Source organism: Stomoxys calcitrans, chromosome 5 (genome assembly GCF_963082655.1).
Source record: "Stomoxys calcitrans chromosome 5, idStoCalc2.1, whole genome shotgun sequence".
Classification (NCBI taxonomy): domain Eukaryota; kingdom Metazoa; phylum Arthropoda; class Insecta; order Diptera; family Muscidae; genus Stomoxys; species Stomoxys calcitrans.
Genome location: NC_081556.1, coordinates 162,259,642 through 162,276,297, shown reverse-complemented (window position 1 = coordinate 162,276,297; position 16,656 = coordinate 162,259,642). Strand labels below are relative to the sequence as shown.

Here is a 16,656-nt window from a genome sequence, read left to right as displayed (position 1 = left end):
AACTTACGGCCAGACTGACAGACGGGCGGAAACCACTTTATAGACTGAGAATGTGATGACGATCTGAAAGTGATTCTGAGTCGATCGGTATACAGACGGACGGACAGACGGACATAGCTAAATTGAATCAGAAAGTGATTCTCAGTCGATCGGTATTCTTATCAATGGGGATAACTCTTCTCCTTTTTAGCTTTGCAAACATTGCACAAACTTATAATACCCTGTTACACAGTGGTGGTGTAGGGTATAAAAATAATATTGTGGTTGTTGTTTTAGTAGCAGTGTGTTGTGCACTGCAGTGGCAGCCCGTTCAACGGCTGCTATGTGATACAATTTTGCTGTTAAAAGTTGTTGGTGCTTATTGTACATGGAAGGTTTCAAAGGACCCTTTTTTTTAAATAGTTTTCCTGCCAAATCCCTCATTTCTACTCTGGCACTACCTCTTTATTGGCAAATTCGGATGGTCACGCTAACGATGACTAAGATAAAGAGAAATAAAAAATGTATATATTTAGTGCAAATCGTTTTCAATTTAGCTGGTTTTTGTTCTATATTTTGTACACATATGCTCTCACTCATATACGTATTATTGGGAAAGAGGTGCCTTTAAGCAGCATTAAAACAAGTCAACCACTTAATTGGATCTAGAATATCTTAAAAACATGAAGGTTTTTATTATTTCTGATACTTTTAGATCCATGTTTTCTTACCTATTTATTTTCAACTCGTATTGTAGTAAATACCTGGTCATCAAAGTTGGTTTGTTTATATTGTTTTAAATATTTTCTGTTGCTGTTCTTTTTATGAGGAGTAAATTTGGATAACGGCAAAATTTTCGTTTAAATTAGATCAGCGATGTTAGCGGGCATCTCCTCAATAGTTCTTTGACAAAATTGTTCAGAACCTTTAAGAATTCTACGATCGTCGTCTGTAATGAAGTTGATGGCTACACCTTTACGGCCAAAACGACCGCCACGACCGATTCTATAATAAATTTAAACAGTCAAAAGTTGTCAGTTATTGTGATTATATTTTGTATTTACCTGTGAATGTATTTTTCTCTATTTGACGGCAAATCATAGTTAATAACCAATGATACTTGCTGGACATCAATTCCACGAGCCAATAAATCGGTTGTAATCAATATACGAGACGAGCCAGAACGAATTTGTTTCATAATCAATTGACGATCTCGTTGTTTCATATCATCATGCATTGCCGAAACAGTACAATTATGGGCTTTCATCTCTTCAATTAGTTGATCGACCTATATGCTGGGATGACATATTTATAAAAAAAAGTAATTTAATAGCATATAATCGTTCCCTTAGAATATGAATTTTTGTGCAAACTTGGTTCATAAAGGGCATAAAATTCTCCTATGTTGGTAAGAAACAAAAAATTTGGATGGCTCTAAACCACGCATATTTTCTTCTTAGATTTCTTACCTATAATCTTCTATAACGTAAACGTTAACAAAGATTTCAAATAACTTACCATGCGTCTGGTGTTGCAGAAAATCAATTGGAAGTGTGTCGTACAAATCACACAGTGCGACAGGTTTCCAATTTTCTTGCTTGACGTTATATAAAATTGTTTAATACTTTCAAGGGTAAGTTCTTCCTTTAAGACTGTACTTGTTTTCTATTGCGCTTGTGAATCAAGTCGTCTTTAAAAGCCCTGCTCAAATTCAGTTATGTGCTCTGCAAGCTACTGTTGCTGTTGTAGACACATTTGCAATTCTCGTCAAGTCTTATAGGGCAGCATACTCGTTCCGGTCTATATGACCGATTGCCGCGGGAATATGATGGCGATTAATTATTTAAAGGCACCAAAACTCGCCTTGTGGTATCGAGCATCATAGGTACTCAGTTTTTAAGCAAGAGCTGGTGCCACCCGGGCTCTCACTGAGACACTCCACTAGATACTTTTGATTGTCCGCGACCTCAGTGCAGAAGTTCGGTAAGTTCGGTAAAATTATTGTTGATGTAGCAGTGTCTTGTACACTGAAGCGTCAGCCCTTGCCGATGGAGGACTTCATCGGGTCAATCCGGTACGTACAACCGGCTGCCATGGGATTGTCGGCAAAATTGTGTTTCTTTGTTGCTTTTGGCATTGTTGGATAAATAGCATTTGAATAAGGGAAGTAAGATTTTACTTATTTTCTATTGCGCTTGTGAATCAAGCGCCCAGCTCTAGTTGGGTTGGTATATAAAGCACCATTCTTCATTTGACAAATTCTGCTGATAAAAATTCTGGCGAATTAGAAATCGCATTATAGATGGCCGGTTTTTTAAGCAACATCACACATTTTGCCTTACTTTTGAAAGTTCTTGCTGTGCTTTTAAGCAACATCACACATTTTGCCTTACTTTTGTCTTCGCACTGGTAGGATCTTTGTCTACTGATGGAGGTGGTTGTAATCAATATACGAGACGTGTCAGAACGAAATTGTTTCATAATCAATTCACGATCTCGTTGTTTTATATCACCATACATTGCTGAAACAGTAAAATTGTGGACTGTCATCTCTTCTGTTAATTGATCGACCTATATGCTGAGATGGCATATTTATAAAAAAAACAGTCATTTAAATAGGATATAATCGCTCACTAAGAACATGCATTTTTATGCTATTTGGTTCACAAAGGACATAAAATTCTCCTATGTTGGTAAGAAGCAGAAAATTTGGATGGCTCTTAACCACGCATATTTTCTTCTTAGGTATATAATTCAAAGTAAATAACTATAATGTAAAAGTAAACAAAAATCTATTATATACTATTGGATGGCTCTTAACAACGCATATTTTCTTCTTAGGTATATAACTCAAAGTAAATAACTATAACGTAAAAGTAAATAAAAATCTATTATAACTTACCTTGTGTCTGGTGGGTAATTGAAAGTTGAAATTGAAAGAAAGAAATCACACATTGTGACAAATTTCCAATTTTCTTGCTTGACGTTGACATAAAATTGTTTAATACCTACAAGGGTACGTCCATCCTTGGTTCATCCTGGTGCCACCCGGCCTTTCACTGAGACTCTCCACTCGATACTTCTGATTGTCCGCGTTTGCAGGCTGATCTCAGTGCAGAGAAGAAATATGTTCGGTAAAATTTTCGTTGTTGTATCAGTGTGTTGTACACTTAAGCGTCAGCCCATGCCGATGAAGGACTTCATCGGGTTAATTCGGTACGTACAACCGGCTGCCATGGGATTGATTCACATAGGGTATCTAACTCACAAGTTTCTACAACGTAAAAGTAAACAAAAATCTAAAATAACTTGCCATGCGTCTGGTGTTGCACAAAATCAGCGGTTGGGTAATTGAACGTGTGTCGTACAAATCACACAATGTGCAAAGTTTCGAATTTCGAAACATAAAATTGTTTAATACCTACAAGGGTATGTTCATCCTTGGTTCATCCTGGTGCCACCCGGCCTCTAACTGAGACTCTCCTCTCGATACTTCTGATTGTCCGCGATTGCAGGCTGATCTCAGTGCAGAGAAGAAATAAGTTCTGTAAAATTTTCGTTGTTGTATCCGTGTGTTGTACACTAAAGCGTCAGCCCATGCCGATGAAGGACTTTATCGGGTTAATTCGGTACGTACAACCGGCTGCCATGGGATTGATTCCCATAGGGCAAAAAATTCTCCTATGTTGGTAAGAAACAGAAAATGTGGATATCTCTTAACCACGCATATTTTCTTCTTAGGTATCTAACTCACAAGTTTCTACAACGTAAAAGTAAGCAAAAATCTAAAATTACTTACCATGCGTCTGGTGTTGCAGAAAATCAGCGATTGGGTAATTGAACGTGTGTCGTACAAATTACACAATGTGCAAAGTTTCGAATTTTCTTGCTTGACGTTGATATAAAATTGTTTAATACTTTCAAGGGTAAGTTCGTCCTTCTAAGACTGTACTTGTTTTCTATTGCGCTTGTGAATCAAGTCGTCTTTAACAGCCCTGTTCAAATTCAGATGTGTGCTCTGCAATCTACTGTTGTTGTTGTTATAGCAGTTTCTTGTGTTCTATCTTTCGTCTGCTTGGTTCTGTTGAGTGTCAAGATCCACGGTCTCTGCGACTAAGATGGGGTGCGTCCAGAGGGATCTAGGTTTGACTGAGTAGTTTAACTTGTGACGTGTATCGTGTTGTCCCTCGTCTTAATCGGGACATACATCTTGCACGTCGGTATCAATTTTTGCTCTCTGGGAGTTGAGGCGGCTGTATCTGCCGGAACGTAATTGAGCTAGAACTACTCTGGTTTTTTGCCGGGGAGGTCAATTTCTTCGGGTGCAATGGGAGGCGGTCGTTCTCCAAGGACTACATTCACCCGGTAGCTGTTTACCGCATCTGCTACCGTGTCCGCATTAATGTTGTCTAGACCTGCTTGATATGCCGCTCGATCTAGAGGTTCTCTCTTGTAGCGTTGAACCTCACGCTCTAGATAATGTAGATCTATCTTAAGGCTTCTGGGCGGTGAGTATCTATCCATAAGATGATGGTTTGGATAGTCTCTTCGATAACAGCCCAAAAGGTATTGCTCAGACAGCATGTAGTTATGTCTTCGCACTGGTAGGATCTTTGTCTACTGATGGAAGTGGTTCACAGAGAACTATGGAGACAGCCCGTCGCAGTTCGGAGGGCGGCATTCTGACAGATCTGAATATTATTCCACTGCGTGTCACAGAGCTGACGAGACCACACTGGCGCTGCATAATTTACCACAGATCGGCCAACTGCTTTTTACGTGGTTAACAAGGTTTTTTTGTCCGCATCCTAAATGCTGCTGTCAAGTGACTTGAGGACATTGTTTCTTTGCGCTATCGAGAGATGACTTATGCATTTTTATGAACCGAGTCTGATGGTATTGATCTGGACATTGTTTACCTTCAGCAAGACGGCATTATGTGGCACACAAGCAACGACACCATTGCTTTTTTACGGGAAAAGTTTCCGGGCCGTGTTATCTCAGGAAGAGATGATCACAATTGACCACCAGATCTTGTGATTTAACACGTTGCGACTTTTTCCTTTTGGGGAAAACAGCCCAGGGTCAACACCACAAAGATAGGATTAGTGAGGCTCTCGAGGACATAGGTCAGCCATTTTGCGATTTGGTTATGGCAAATGGCATGGAAGGTATGGTCCGGTAAGCGTGGTAGTGGTGCCCATTTTACTGAATTTCTTCTTCATTATGAAATGTGTACCTTTCTCGTTGTTATGAAATAAACATCCGATCAATTATCCCAAAAATTCCATTTTTCTTTGAATATCAAAATAACATATCTTATTGGAAAATCCTTTATTAATTGACGACAATTAAATAGTACTTCAAGCTCATTTCCGACATGGACCCACAATGCCTTGATAAAAACGATTTTTTTTTGGATATTTAGCAAAAAATAAACCATTCTAAAATCCGGTAACGAGTACTTTTACTACTACTACTACTGAATTTTCCATGAACATTTCATTTATGGACAGGGGATACTTCTAAAATCCGTTAACGAGTACCTTTGCAATCTATAAAACAAATAGTCAGTTTTGTCGAGGAAATTTGTATTTTCTATTTTTTTCTTTTTCCTACAAACTGAGAATTGCAGCATGTAAATAAGCGAAATTTTTCATTTATTATATTTATGTAATATTGTGTATTTTGCTATAACTGGCTTTTCTTAAGTCTCCTCTTCTTTAAACAAAAAAAAAAAAAGAAATCCATCAAATGTTTCAGCACTAACCTTAAACTTAAATTTACTATGTTAATACACTTAATTTTATAACAAATTATAACTACAAACTAGTATCCAAAATGTGTTCAAGAACAAAATTTACAAAAGTCGTTTAAATCAAAAATGTTCAGCCGATACTAAATAAGATAGTAAAAATGTAATGAAAGCTTGAAGCAACTCCAAGATGTCTTTATCAAGTAGGATAATTTATGTAAATATTATTTTATTTGTTTAGTTTCTTATCAAACAATAAATCATTTAACAAAAAACATAATACTTAATAAAACATTCGTCACCTATTTTAATCCTGGAATCAATAAAATGTTAATACAAGCATTGTTCTATGGAGGTCTTTCTAATCAAAGCAAATTTTACGACGGCAATATTGAAATTATAATACCATTATTGTGCTTTTATTGCCAAAAAAACAGTATACTCATTATTTCAGTACGCCGTAGGTAGTACTATGATTACAGGATCTGTAAGATTTTTGAGGCATTCTTGAATAAAATAGCTTTGCTGAATAATTTAAATTATATACAATATGTCGGCTCACAAATAAGTATTACAAAACAATAAAAAAAAATCTATTTTTATTATATGTATGCCTCTGACCTACGGCAATTGCAAATTAGATTCTCTATCCCACGACGTACGAATAGATCTTTTTAGTCTGACTATAAATTTGTTACTATCCAGTCCATAATCAATGCTTATATTCAAGTTTTAACATATTTCCAGCCTGTTATTTAAAGTTGCTTTTTAAATCATTAAATTTGCTCTTAATAGGAGATTAGCTACAATATTTAACATATGAATTTTTTTCTGATTAATAAATAATTTGTCTTCCCAATAATGCTTTACTAAGTTATTGGTGAAATAAAGAGCATGATATCAGGACTCTAAAAAGTAAATGATTTATTATTTTTTGCAGACTCTTTTTTTTTTTTGTTTTGTGTGTAATCTAGATCTAATTGTTAAGCCAATTTCATGGGGCGTACATTCGATTAATATCATGCTGATATTTGTCTTGAATGTCTTTGCGTTTGAGCTTGAATGCAGCAGTAACAAGCCCCATGTCGGGCGACCAAACTTCTTTACACAATGTTATAGCGGCGGGTACTTCATACTTTTGTAGTTTGCCTATTAAAAAACAACGCACATTAGACATTGAAAATTAATTACCTTGTGCGTTTGCTTACATTTTCTAGCATGCTCCGCTATTTCCTTAATCACCGCTTTTTCAATCACAGGATTGGAGCAGAGTTCTTCAAATGACTTCCCTTCCAACCCGTGGCGAATAGACAATTCTTCCAAATGCTTTTGATTTGGTACAACTAGAGCTACAGTAAATTGCTTGGTTGGGTCGCCGTACACACATATATTTCCCACCAATGGACATGTTTTCAATTCCGATTCTACTTTGCCCAATGAAACATACTCGCCTGCTTGTAATTTCACCAAGTCCTTCTTACGATCTAAAAATAAAGAATTAAATAAGTAAAATTTTCCATGTCAAAAATAAATCTCCAGAGAAATTTACCTATTATTTTAAGTACGCCGTCAGGATGCATTTCTCCAACATCTCCAGTTTTGAACCAGCGCTTACCATCCTCGTCAAAGAAATCATCAGCGGTTTTATTTGGTAGCTTATAATATCCCATTGAAACGCATTCGCCACCAACAAGAACTTCACCCTAGTTGAGAATAAAATCGATATGGAACCCAGTTTAATGAATCATAAACCAGCTTAAGCTTACTTGCGGATAAGGTTAGGGCTACGGTTTAAGTGAAGAAAAATAAAGAAAAACTTTTCCGCAGGGTACTACAGAATTTTTCGACAAAACAATTTATCCGAATGTAGGTTTAATAGTTAAATATAAATGACACTGTCTCAAAAACAAATATTAATATAATTATTTCTTCTGGAAAACTTGATTTTTTTTGGTTTCCCTGCCACATACAATAATGCACATTTTTAATTTATCGCTACAACAAAACGTATGTAGGTTTTTAGGATTATGTTTCATGGGTAGCCGAACTTGACAAGTGGGCTCACTCGGAGGCCAATCTGACCTATTGGCGGCACATCAGTAGGAAAAGAAGTGTAAATGAGAAGGTAACGGAAAAGTGTGAAATATAAGAAACATAAGAAAAAATAGATAAAGAGAGCGTACTCGGTAAGAGCCAGCAAGTGATCACCTTGCTTCCATGTACATAAACGCGTATTTGAGACACCGTTACCGTTTGACACTTTTTTTTCGACGACTGCCAACTGTGCGACACTTTTTTATTGAACACTATTCGCCATACTTTATAGGGTTTTGGCCAATTTTTCTACTCGACAAGAGCCTGCAAGAGGTCTCCTTGCTTCTTTATACATAAACGCGTATTTGGGACACCGTTACCGTTTGACATTTTTTTCGACGACTGCCAATTGTGCGACACTTTTTATTGAACACTATTCGCCATACTTTATAGGGTTTTGACTCATTTTTCCACTCTTGTATGCTACTTTGCTAAAATTCTTCTTTTATGATGTTTTTACACCTATATAACAGCGCCGAATATGTTAGCACGGTTGCCTATGATAATGAACGCCTTTGTTCGAGTTCGAGCGAGGGCATCAAAAATATTATCAGTGGGTGGTAAACACCTTAGTAACGCTGGAAACTTCTCTCCGAAGATACATCGCTCAACGGCACTCGTATAGGACTTAAGATTGTCCGTTATTCCTTGATTCGATGTTCAAAGAAAAATTTGCAGTTAAATCATTTTATACCCTCCACCATGGCATTGGAGTTTTCTAAACTCATGATTCTCCTTATAATATACCCATTTTTGTTGGCCATCTTATCATTCTGAGTCAACAGTTCGTCTATATTTCGAAGCGCATGTAAGGTTATAGCTTTAAAAAAGATCTATCTATTGATTGGACTAATTTCACCGATGAGAAAACAACTCCTATGCGATTTGGCTTAAATTTTGCATAAAACATTTACGTATATACTCTTGCGGAGTGTGGTCCAAATGGCTTCATTAATTTTGCATCTGGAACGAGTTCTTTCAAATAGCTTTTGCTAAAAGAAAATCATGTTCGATTCGATCAGGATAAACATTGTTTTTCTATCTTTCACCATAGGAAGACTAGGCTTTCGGCTTTCGTCATGCCGTTTGTAACATTTCGATCTTAGAACCCTATAAAGTTTATATATTCCTCATGTCTTTAACATTCAACCTCCTCTTCCATGAAAGTACGCTAATATTGGTATATTTAACTAGAACTTTTGCTGTAGAAGCAAATGCTTTCGGGGCTTGTAGACAATATAAATGTAAACAAAACAAATATCACATAGCTGTAATTTCTAGTTCGGCAGACATACCAATGTGAACTTGGTAACACTTTGCATCAGCTACCCTGTATGTTAATATTACAGCTAGATGTTAGTCTTATATCATGATTTAAAACAGTTATCGATTTGCACGTGTACAGAAAGCATTGAATTGAGATATTTGAGGTGAAACTTCATTTAATTTTATTTTTTTAATAAATTTAAATTTTACTTCCACACATTTTTGTCATTTGAACAAATAAAAAATATTTTCACACATAAAAGTGGTCGTTTGAATTGGTACCACTTCGTATCAGCTTTCCGGTATATCTATTGGAGCAGGGGAGAGCAGGTTTATGCAAAAAAAACTTGCCTGTAAATTAAGTAAGCCAACTTTTTGAATACCGAGCAGCTGAAGAAAGGGAGTTAACGGCGACATAAAATGGACTTTTACTTGTAAGGAAATATAAAGAAAATATTTAACGTAAAACTTAGTCTAGCAGCACCTTAAATGAAATTTAAAATGGGTATTCAGGAAATTTCATAACTCAGCTGAAGAAAGGGAGTTAACGGCAACATAAAATGGACTTTTACTTGTAAGGAAATATAAAGAAAATATTTAACGTAAAAGTTCAGTAGCTCCTTAAATAAAATTTAAAATGGGTATTCAGGAATTTCATAACTCTTTGTCTTTTTTCGTTGATCTACTTTGTTTGTTTGTTCACATTTCTCTCATTGCCGGACGTAATAAAAATTTTTATTTTGTTTGCATTGTCAGACGGTAACTTAACTGCACGAAAAATTGGGGAAGAACTTTCTTTGATATGGCCAGTAACTTTGTCGACCTGGATGCCACACAGAAAGGACGAGTCTTTGATGGAAATCGAAAATCACCCCCTTCACCTTTACACTTGATTTCAATATATTCATCTGACTTACTCTACTAAGTTAAAATATAAAACTAGACAAAAGGTTCTGTGCGAAACCCACGAAAGTAATAATTGCTCAAAAATGCCATGAATAAAACAAACAATCATTTCGGTATATAATCTGCTATTTCTACAGAAAGGACGAGTCTTTGATGGAAATTGAAAATCACCCCTTCACCTTTACACTTGAAATCAATACATTTTCTGACTTACACTACTAAGTTAAAATATAAAACTAGCAAATGGTTCTGTGCGAAACCCACGAAAGTAATAATTGCTCAAAAATGCCATGAATAAAACAAACAATCATTTCGGTATATAATCTTCTATCTCTACAGATTTTCAAGCCCAAAACCACCAAGACCTACATAATATATAGTAAGAAATTGATACTATTAAATTCCAACTTACCAAACTTGCTGTCTTGGCCTAGTCGTGTTACTTGTGAAATTGGAATAATCTTGACTCCATCTTTAAAGCCTGATATATCGGTTTTGTGCAATTGGTCCTCCATAAAGATAATCGTATTAACGAGAGGACATTTTTCCAATAGCTGCTTGAATTTTGGTAGTAGATCATGAGATGTTATAACAGTTGTCACCTCCGTTTCACTTATGCAATGAGCAACGCCCTCGTCTCCCAACGTTGCGTAAACAGTAACTATGGACTAGACTGTTTAAAACAGCCATGAGCCGCTATCATCCACTCAGCGCGAGTTTCCGCAAATATAACAATATTCTTGCGAGGTTCCTGACCGCATTCGCGAAGACCGCGTCCAAATGCTGCAGCCATACGTTCTGATTCGATAAAATTTTTCCATTTATAATCTCCCATATTATACTTTTTAAAGACACGTCCATTAGGCTGTACCTCATCTTCTTCACTTAAGATTTGGCGTGTGCCCAGGCAACGCTTAGACGAATGTGTTTTTGCGACGTAATTAAAAACTTTTTCAAGTGTGTCTATGTTGTCCTGCAACATTTTAATGTGGACATCTCGGGGCGGTTCTATAGTCCGATAAGCTAAAGTTGATTCGTCATTGGACACAATTTTAGCCTGAAATTAAATAATACAAATATACATGTTATGTTAATTAGACTTGTTGTAGTTAAATTCACACAAATAGTTTCACTTTTTAGCTAGGAGCCACCGGGGCCAGCATGACATGCAGGTTAGCATGCCCACATAAGACGGTATTATAGACAAATCCTGACGAGAGTGTAAACAAAATTTTGAAAGAAGGGGTATCCCCAAACTTATGCTGTTGATATTTGTAATGCCTGTAGCCGCGTAAAACTTCTCCACACGGAGAAGTCGCACGCAATTAAAGCAATAGCTTTCTTGCAATGAAACAAGGAAAAACAAACGACAATTTAGCCGTTGATCGATTTCAATAGTCGAATAGCAACTTAAGAGATTTCCCATAACCATCACAGATTTCCCATATCCATGACTTCCACCCGACTTATGTTTTAGCTCAATGATAAGGGCATTAAAAACTATTTTTTTTTCATTAATAACTTCAAGATTTGGTCGTGCACTAAATAATTGCATACTATCAACCTTATTTTTAAGAGCTGAATTCTTTCGAAACCAATTTCGCGCGGCTACCGGCATAACAAATATCAACAGCATAAGTTTGGGGATATCCCTTCCTTCAAAATTTTGTTTACGCTCTCGCCAGGATTTGTCTATAATACCGTCTTATGTGGACATGCTAACCTATATGTCATGCTGGCCCCGGTGGCTCCTAGCTGAAAAGTGAAACTATTTGTGTGAACTTTACTACCTATAGTTTTGTATACCTACGTTGATATTTAGCTTTATCTTGTTCTGATATAACTTTGTGATTGATTCGCATCATGAATATTTTTATACTGACCTTAACACGCTTGGCCTCGTGCCTCCTTTTCCATGGTCTTTGTAGCACCAAATAAACCGGTAAAGTTATTATGTCACAGACAAATGCAATTGCCTTAATTGCACCAATGGCGCTCTGTATCCAGAAGCTCTCCATCCTATATAAAAGAAATAGAAAAAACCACACGTTCTAAGTTAGAGATTAAGTAGTATCTCACAAAACTGTAGTGAATAGTTTTTGCAGTTCGCTCTATTTCTTAAACAACTTAAAATTAGTATTCAAAATAAATTAATAATTGAACATTGGGGAACATAATAAATAACAAAAAGGATTGATGCTCTAATTGCACCGGTTCTAACGATCTGAGGCTATAATTCCTCAGCTACATTAATGCGACATAATTTATATATTTAAAACACACAAAATATGATATACTCGTAGACACTTGTTTATGCAATATATGTGAAATTCTACCATCTGGAACACATAAATACAATAGACGAAACATGTATAGTAGAGATTAAGCTGGAATTCCGTTTTGAAAATAAGAAGACCACATAAACGAGGGAATTAGGGAGATCACTCTATGTTGGTGTTTTTCTAGATGGACTATCATCCTCGAATTTAACTTAATTTTATGGTGTTTATAACAGACATACTCTCGGACAGACAAGTTCAAGGACATTGCCTGATCGTTTTACATTTTTTTTACGGAAAATGTATATGATAATATAACAAGTACATACCGCTGTATGGCCATATAGTTAGCGACACCGTATTTAATAGGTTTTCGGGTTGTTCTTAAGGTTCTAAATGCCGTTTAACCGTAATATTTAGTTGGGTAAACCTTTCGTGCTCTTCAGTCTTGCAACTAAAATGTTAAACGAACCTTGGAGATATTTCGCATTGGTGTAGCTAGGGTGATCTTAAGGGGCCTAGCCACCCCCAGAGAATCTGTAGCCCTGCAAAACTGCAAAGTTTGAATTAGGGAAATTTTTTTCGAAAAATGGGACAAAATTTTTTAATTGTACTTGGCGGCCACCTTAGCGCAGAGGTTAACATGTCCGCCTATGACGCTGAAGGCCCGGGTTCGAATTCTGGCAAGAACATTAGAAACAATTTTCAATAGTGGTTATCCGTTCTAATGCTGGAAACATTTGTGAAATACAATGGAATATTCATGGACAAATTTACATTACTTGGCGATTTGATGTAGGCAATTTTTTGGAATGGAAAATGGTCTTAAGGGGCCTGGCCACCCCCAGAGAATCTGTAGCCCTGCAAAACTGCAAAGTTTGAATTAGGGAAATTTTTTTCGAAAAATGGGACAAAATTTTTTAATTGTACTTGGCGGCCACCTTAGCGCAGAGGTTAACATGTCCGCCTATGACGCTGAAGGCCCGGGTTCGAATTCTGGCAAGAACATTAGAAACAATTTTCAATAGTGGTTATCCGTTCTAATGCTGGAAACATTTGTGAAATACAATGGAATATTCATGGACAAATTTACATTACTTGGCGATTTGATGTAGGCAATTTTTTGGAATGGAAAATGGTCTTAAGGGGCCTGGCCACCCCCAGAGAATCTGTAGCCTTGCAAAACTGCAAAGTTTGAATTAGCGAAATTTTTTTTCGAAAAATGGGACAACATTTTTTTTATTTTACTTGGCGGCCACCTTAGCGCAGAGATTAACATGTCCGCCTATGACGCTGAAGGCCCGGATTCGAATTCTGGCAAGACCATTAGAAACAATTTTCAGTAGTGGTTATCCGTTTTAATGTGGGAAACATTTGTGAAATACAATGGAATATTCATGGACAAATTTACATTACTTGGCGATTTGATGTAGGCAATTTTTTTGGAATGGAAGTTTGAACTCAGAGTTATTGTATTTGGACAAATTTATTTTTTGCCTCAATTACAAAACTTGTTAAATGTTTCCCTAACAAATGGGATTTTAGAAGCTCCGAATTACTCGATCTTCGGCATTCCGTTTGTTACACCTCAAAATATTGATGTAAGACCCTAGTGCATTCTCAATCGCCATGACATTTTAAATGTCCGTATATCTGTTGAAATCGCACAATCTTTTTATCAATTACAGCAAGCAGCTCCAAATATTGCCCAGAGTACTTTTTATTGAAGCGAATCAGTTTGAATTGCAAATGAGTCAAATCCGAATCAATCTTAAGTACAATCTCAAGTACAAAGACTTCTGTTATGACTTTCAATTCATAAAACCAGATCTCTAGATTTGACTCGTTGAGAACCTGCAATGAGCTTGAGTGAGCCTTTAATTTCAGCTTACAAATATATTAGTACAAAGAACATAACAGATGCTATCCTTGGTGGGAGGTATGAACATAAGATTAGGCCAAGCTAAACATAATCCGATTTTACTTCAAAGAACTATTTCTTCTGATAGAAAATGAGAATGTGGTACAATTGTTCAAATCAAAATCAATTTTGGCGCAGGGAAATTGTATTAAATACGCCATCCGTCCTAACGATCTGCAAATCTACCAACTATTTCTGATGCGAAGAAGTCTAGGCCGAGTATACAAATTAAAATAGGAATCTGAATTTCTAAATCTAAATCTTCTGATTTATGCCGACGTTCATTTAAGTGGTTGTTTGACAACGCAACCAAAATAAATTATTTTTCATTTAAAGTCCTGTTGAACTATCTTATTTATTTATTAGCGTCTAAAACATCATCGCTGTTTGCTGCTCTTTCCAATGGTTTTCATTAGCTGCTCCAAACCCAATATTTTTCCAATACTTAAGTGCTCGCCTACTGCATTTATAGCCAAGTCAGCAAAAAAAAAAAATAAATTTCCTTTTAACTTCGCTGCTTATTTGCTAATAAAAACCACAGAACAACTACAAAAAGGTGGTTGCCAAAAAATACCATTTTTAGCAACTGGCATTGAAAACTTCAGTTGAAAGTTGTCATTCCCAAAACCAATTTTTCAACTGACAACGCAATTGCACTAAGGTTCCAAAATCGACCCATAAACTTTTTGTTGTTGTTGAGACAGCAACAAATGAACACACGCACGCCTGGGTGTGCGCTCAAATTTGGAACAAGCATTTTCTTGAGCCTAGAGAGGAAGCCTATTGAAATAGGAAAAATCGGTTCAGATTTGGATATAAGTCCCATATACACGCTCGTCCGATTTGGACTTAAATTGCAATTATATCGTCATTTGTTAACCGATTCTCACGAAATGTTGCACAAAGGGCTCTCTTAAAAGTCGCGACATTATCTGCGAATTTAATAAAAATCGGTTCAGTTGTAGATATATCTCCCATATGTTCGTCCAATTTGAACTAAAATTGCAATTATATCGTCATTTGTAAACCGATTCTCACGGAATTTGGCACGAGGGATTCTCTTCGACTTTATTGGTAAATTGCATATAAATCGATTCAGATTTAGATATAGCTCGCATAATTTGGTCTTTTGTTAATCGATTCACGCGAAAATTGGCACAAAGGATTCCCTTATGACTTTCGGTGTTGCTATTGAATTTAATAGAAATCGGTTCAGGTTTAGATATAGCTCCAATATATATTTTCGTCCAATTTTGAATAGTACTCAATAATTTAGTAGTTTGTTAACTGATCTCCAGAAAATTTGCCACGAGGATTTCTCTTATTACTCTTTTGATGACTGATGAATTTCATAGAAATTTGTTCAGTTTTAGATATAGCTTTCATATACATGTATCTCCCTATTTTCACTTAAGGCCTTTTATAACCCATTTATTAACCGATCTTCCCAAAAATTTACACAACGATCTACTCTATGGCTCCTACAATGTGTACGGAGGTTTAGATATAGCTCCAATATATATTTTCGTCCAATTTTGAATAGTACTCTATAATTTAGTAATTTGTTAACTGATCTCCAGAAAATTTGCCACGAGGATTTCTCTTATAACTCTCCTAATGACCGATGAGTTTCATAGAAATTTGTTCAGTTTTAGATATACACTATGGCTTCTACAATGTGTACGGATATTTATCGAAATTCTGCACATCAAATTTAAGCAAATTTATATATTAGGTTTAGTGAGTCTTAAGAACCTTGTAAATAAATCGAAAATCCTATTTGAGTCACACAAATTGTACGCTTTTTTTTACTAATTAGCTGTCTATTTGCTTTCCTATCTTTTTTGTATATACATGGTCCCAATCACAATATAACTTATGAAAAATAATATTTTTATCATTTAATTCCAGCAAATAGTAAATTTTTTTAACTTAAACACGATGTGCCTAATTATATGGCAACCATTGTATAAGCAAACACCACACAATATGCAAAAGCACCAAATGATCAAATATTAAACTAAGAAAATGGGATACTAGCGGATATTGAAATATCTTAATGCTACACCATAAATTTTTTACGATTTGAAGCGATCCAGAAATGCATTTCTATAAACATAAAAATCTGCTATTTTCTGATTATTGAACCGCTTTGTGAAAAACATGCAAAAATTAAAATTGCACAAATTACTTGTTGGTCAGTCTCATCTGTTCGGTCCTAAAGACGATTTATGTTTTTAAGTAAATTTGCTTCAAATTAAGTTTAGCATTTTTTAAGTATACTCACTGCGCACTATCTTCGATAAACATCGTGTTTGCTTCGAAACTATATTCTTTCAAGTTATATGGTCAATATTATATTTGAGTTCGGCAGCCCGCAGCTTCTCGCTATTCCGGATTTTCTATTGTTAACGTATTATATAATTTTTGTTATCCGTGAAACACATGCACACTTT

At 35.8% G+C, this 16,656-nt stretch overlaps 1 protein-coding gene and 1 pseudogene across 1 annotated transcript; both read right to left on the bottom strand.

Annotated features, from left to right (window-relative positions):
- Positions 1 to 516: 516 nt before the first annotated feature.
- LOC131998028 (eukaryotic initiation factor 4A-like) lies at positions 517 to 6,077 on the bottom strand. The gene is made up of 5 exons (XM_059369988.1): positions 6,072 to 6,077; positions 3,779 to 3,919; positions 1,044 to 1,267; positions 711 to 984; positions 517 to 653 (listed from the first exon to the last, which is right to left on the bottom strand). Exons 1-4 carry the CDS (start codon positions 6,075 to 6,077, stop codon positions 840 to 842), a joined length of 516 nt encoding a protein of 171 aa, XP_059225971.1. The 3' UTR covers positions 517 to 653; positions 711 to 839.
- Positions 6,078 to 6,634: 557 nt separating this feature from the next.
- LOC131998027 (long-chain-fatty-acid--CoA ligase 4-like) lies at positions 6,635 to 16,578 on the bottom strand (annotated as a pseudogene).
- Positions 16,579 to 16,656: the final 78 nt, after the last annotated feature.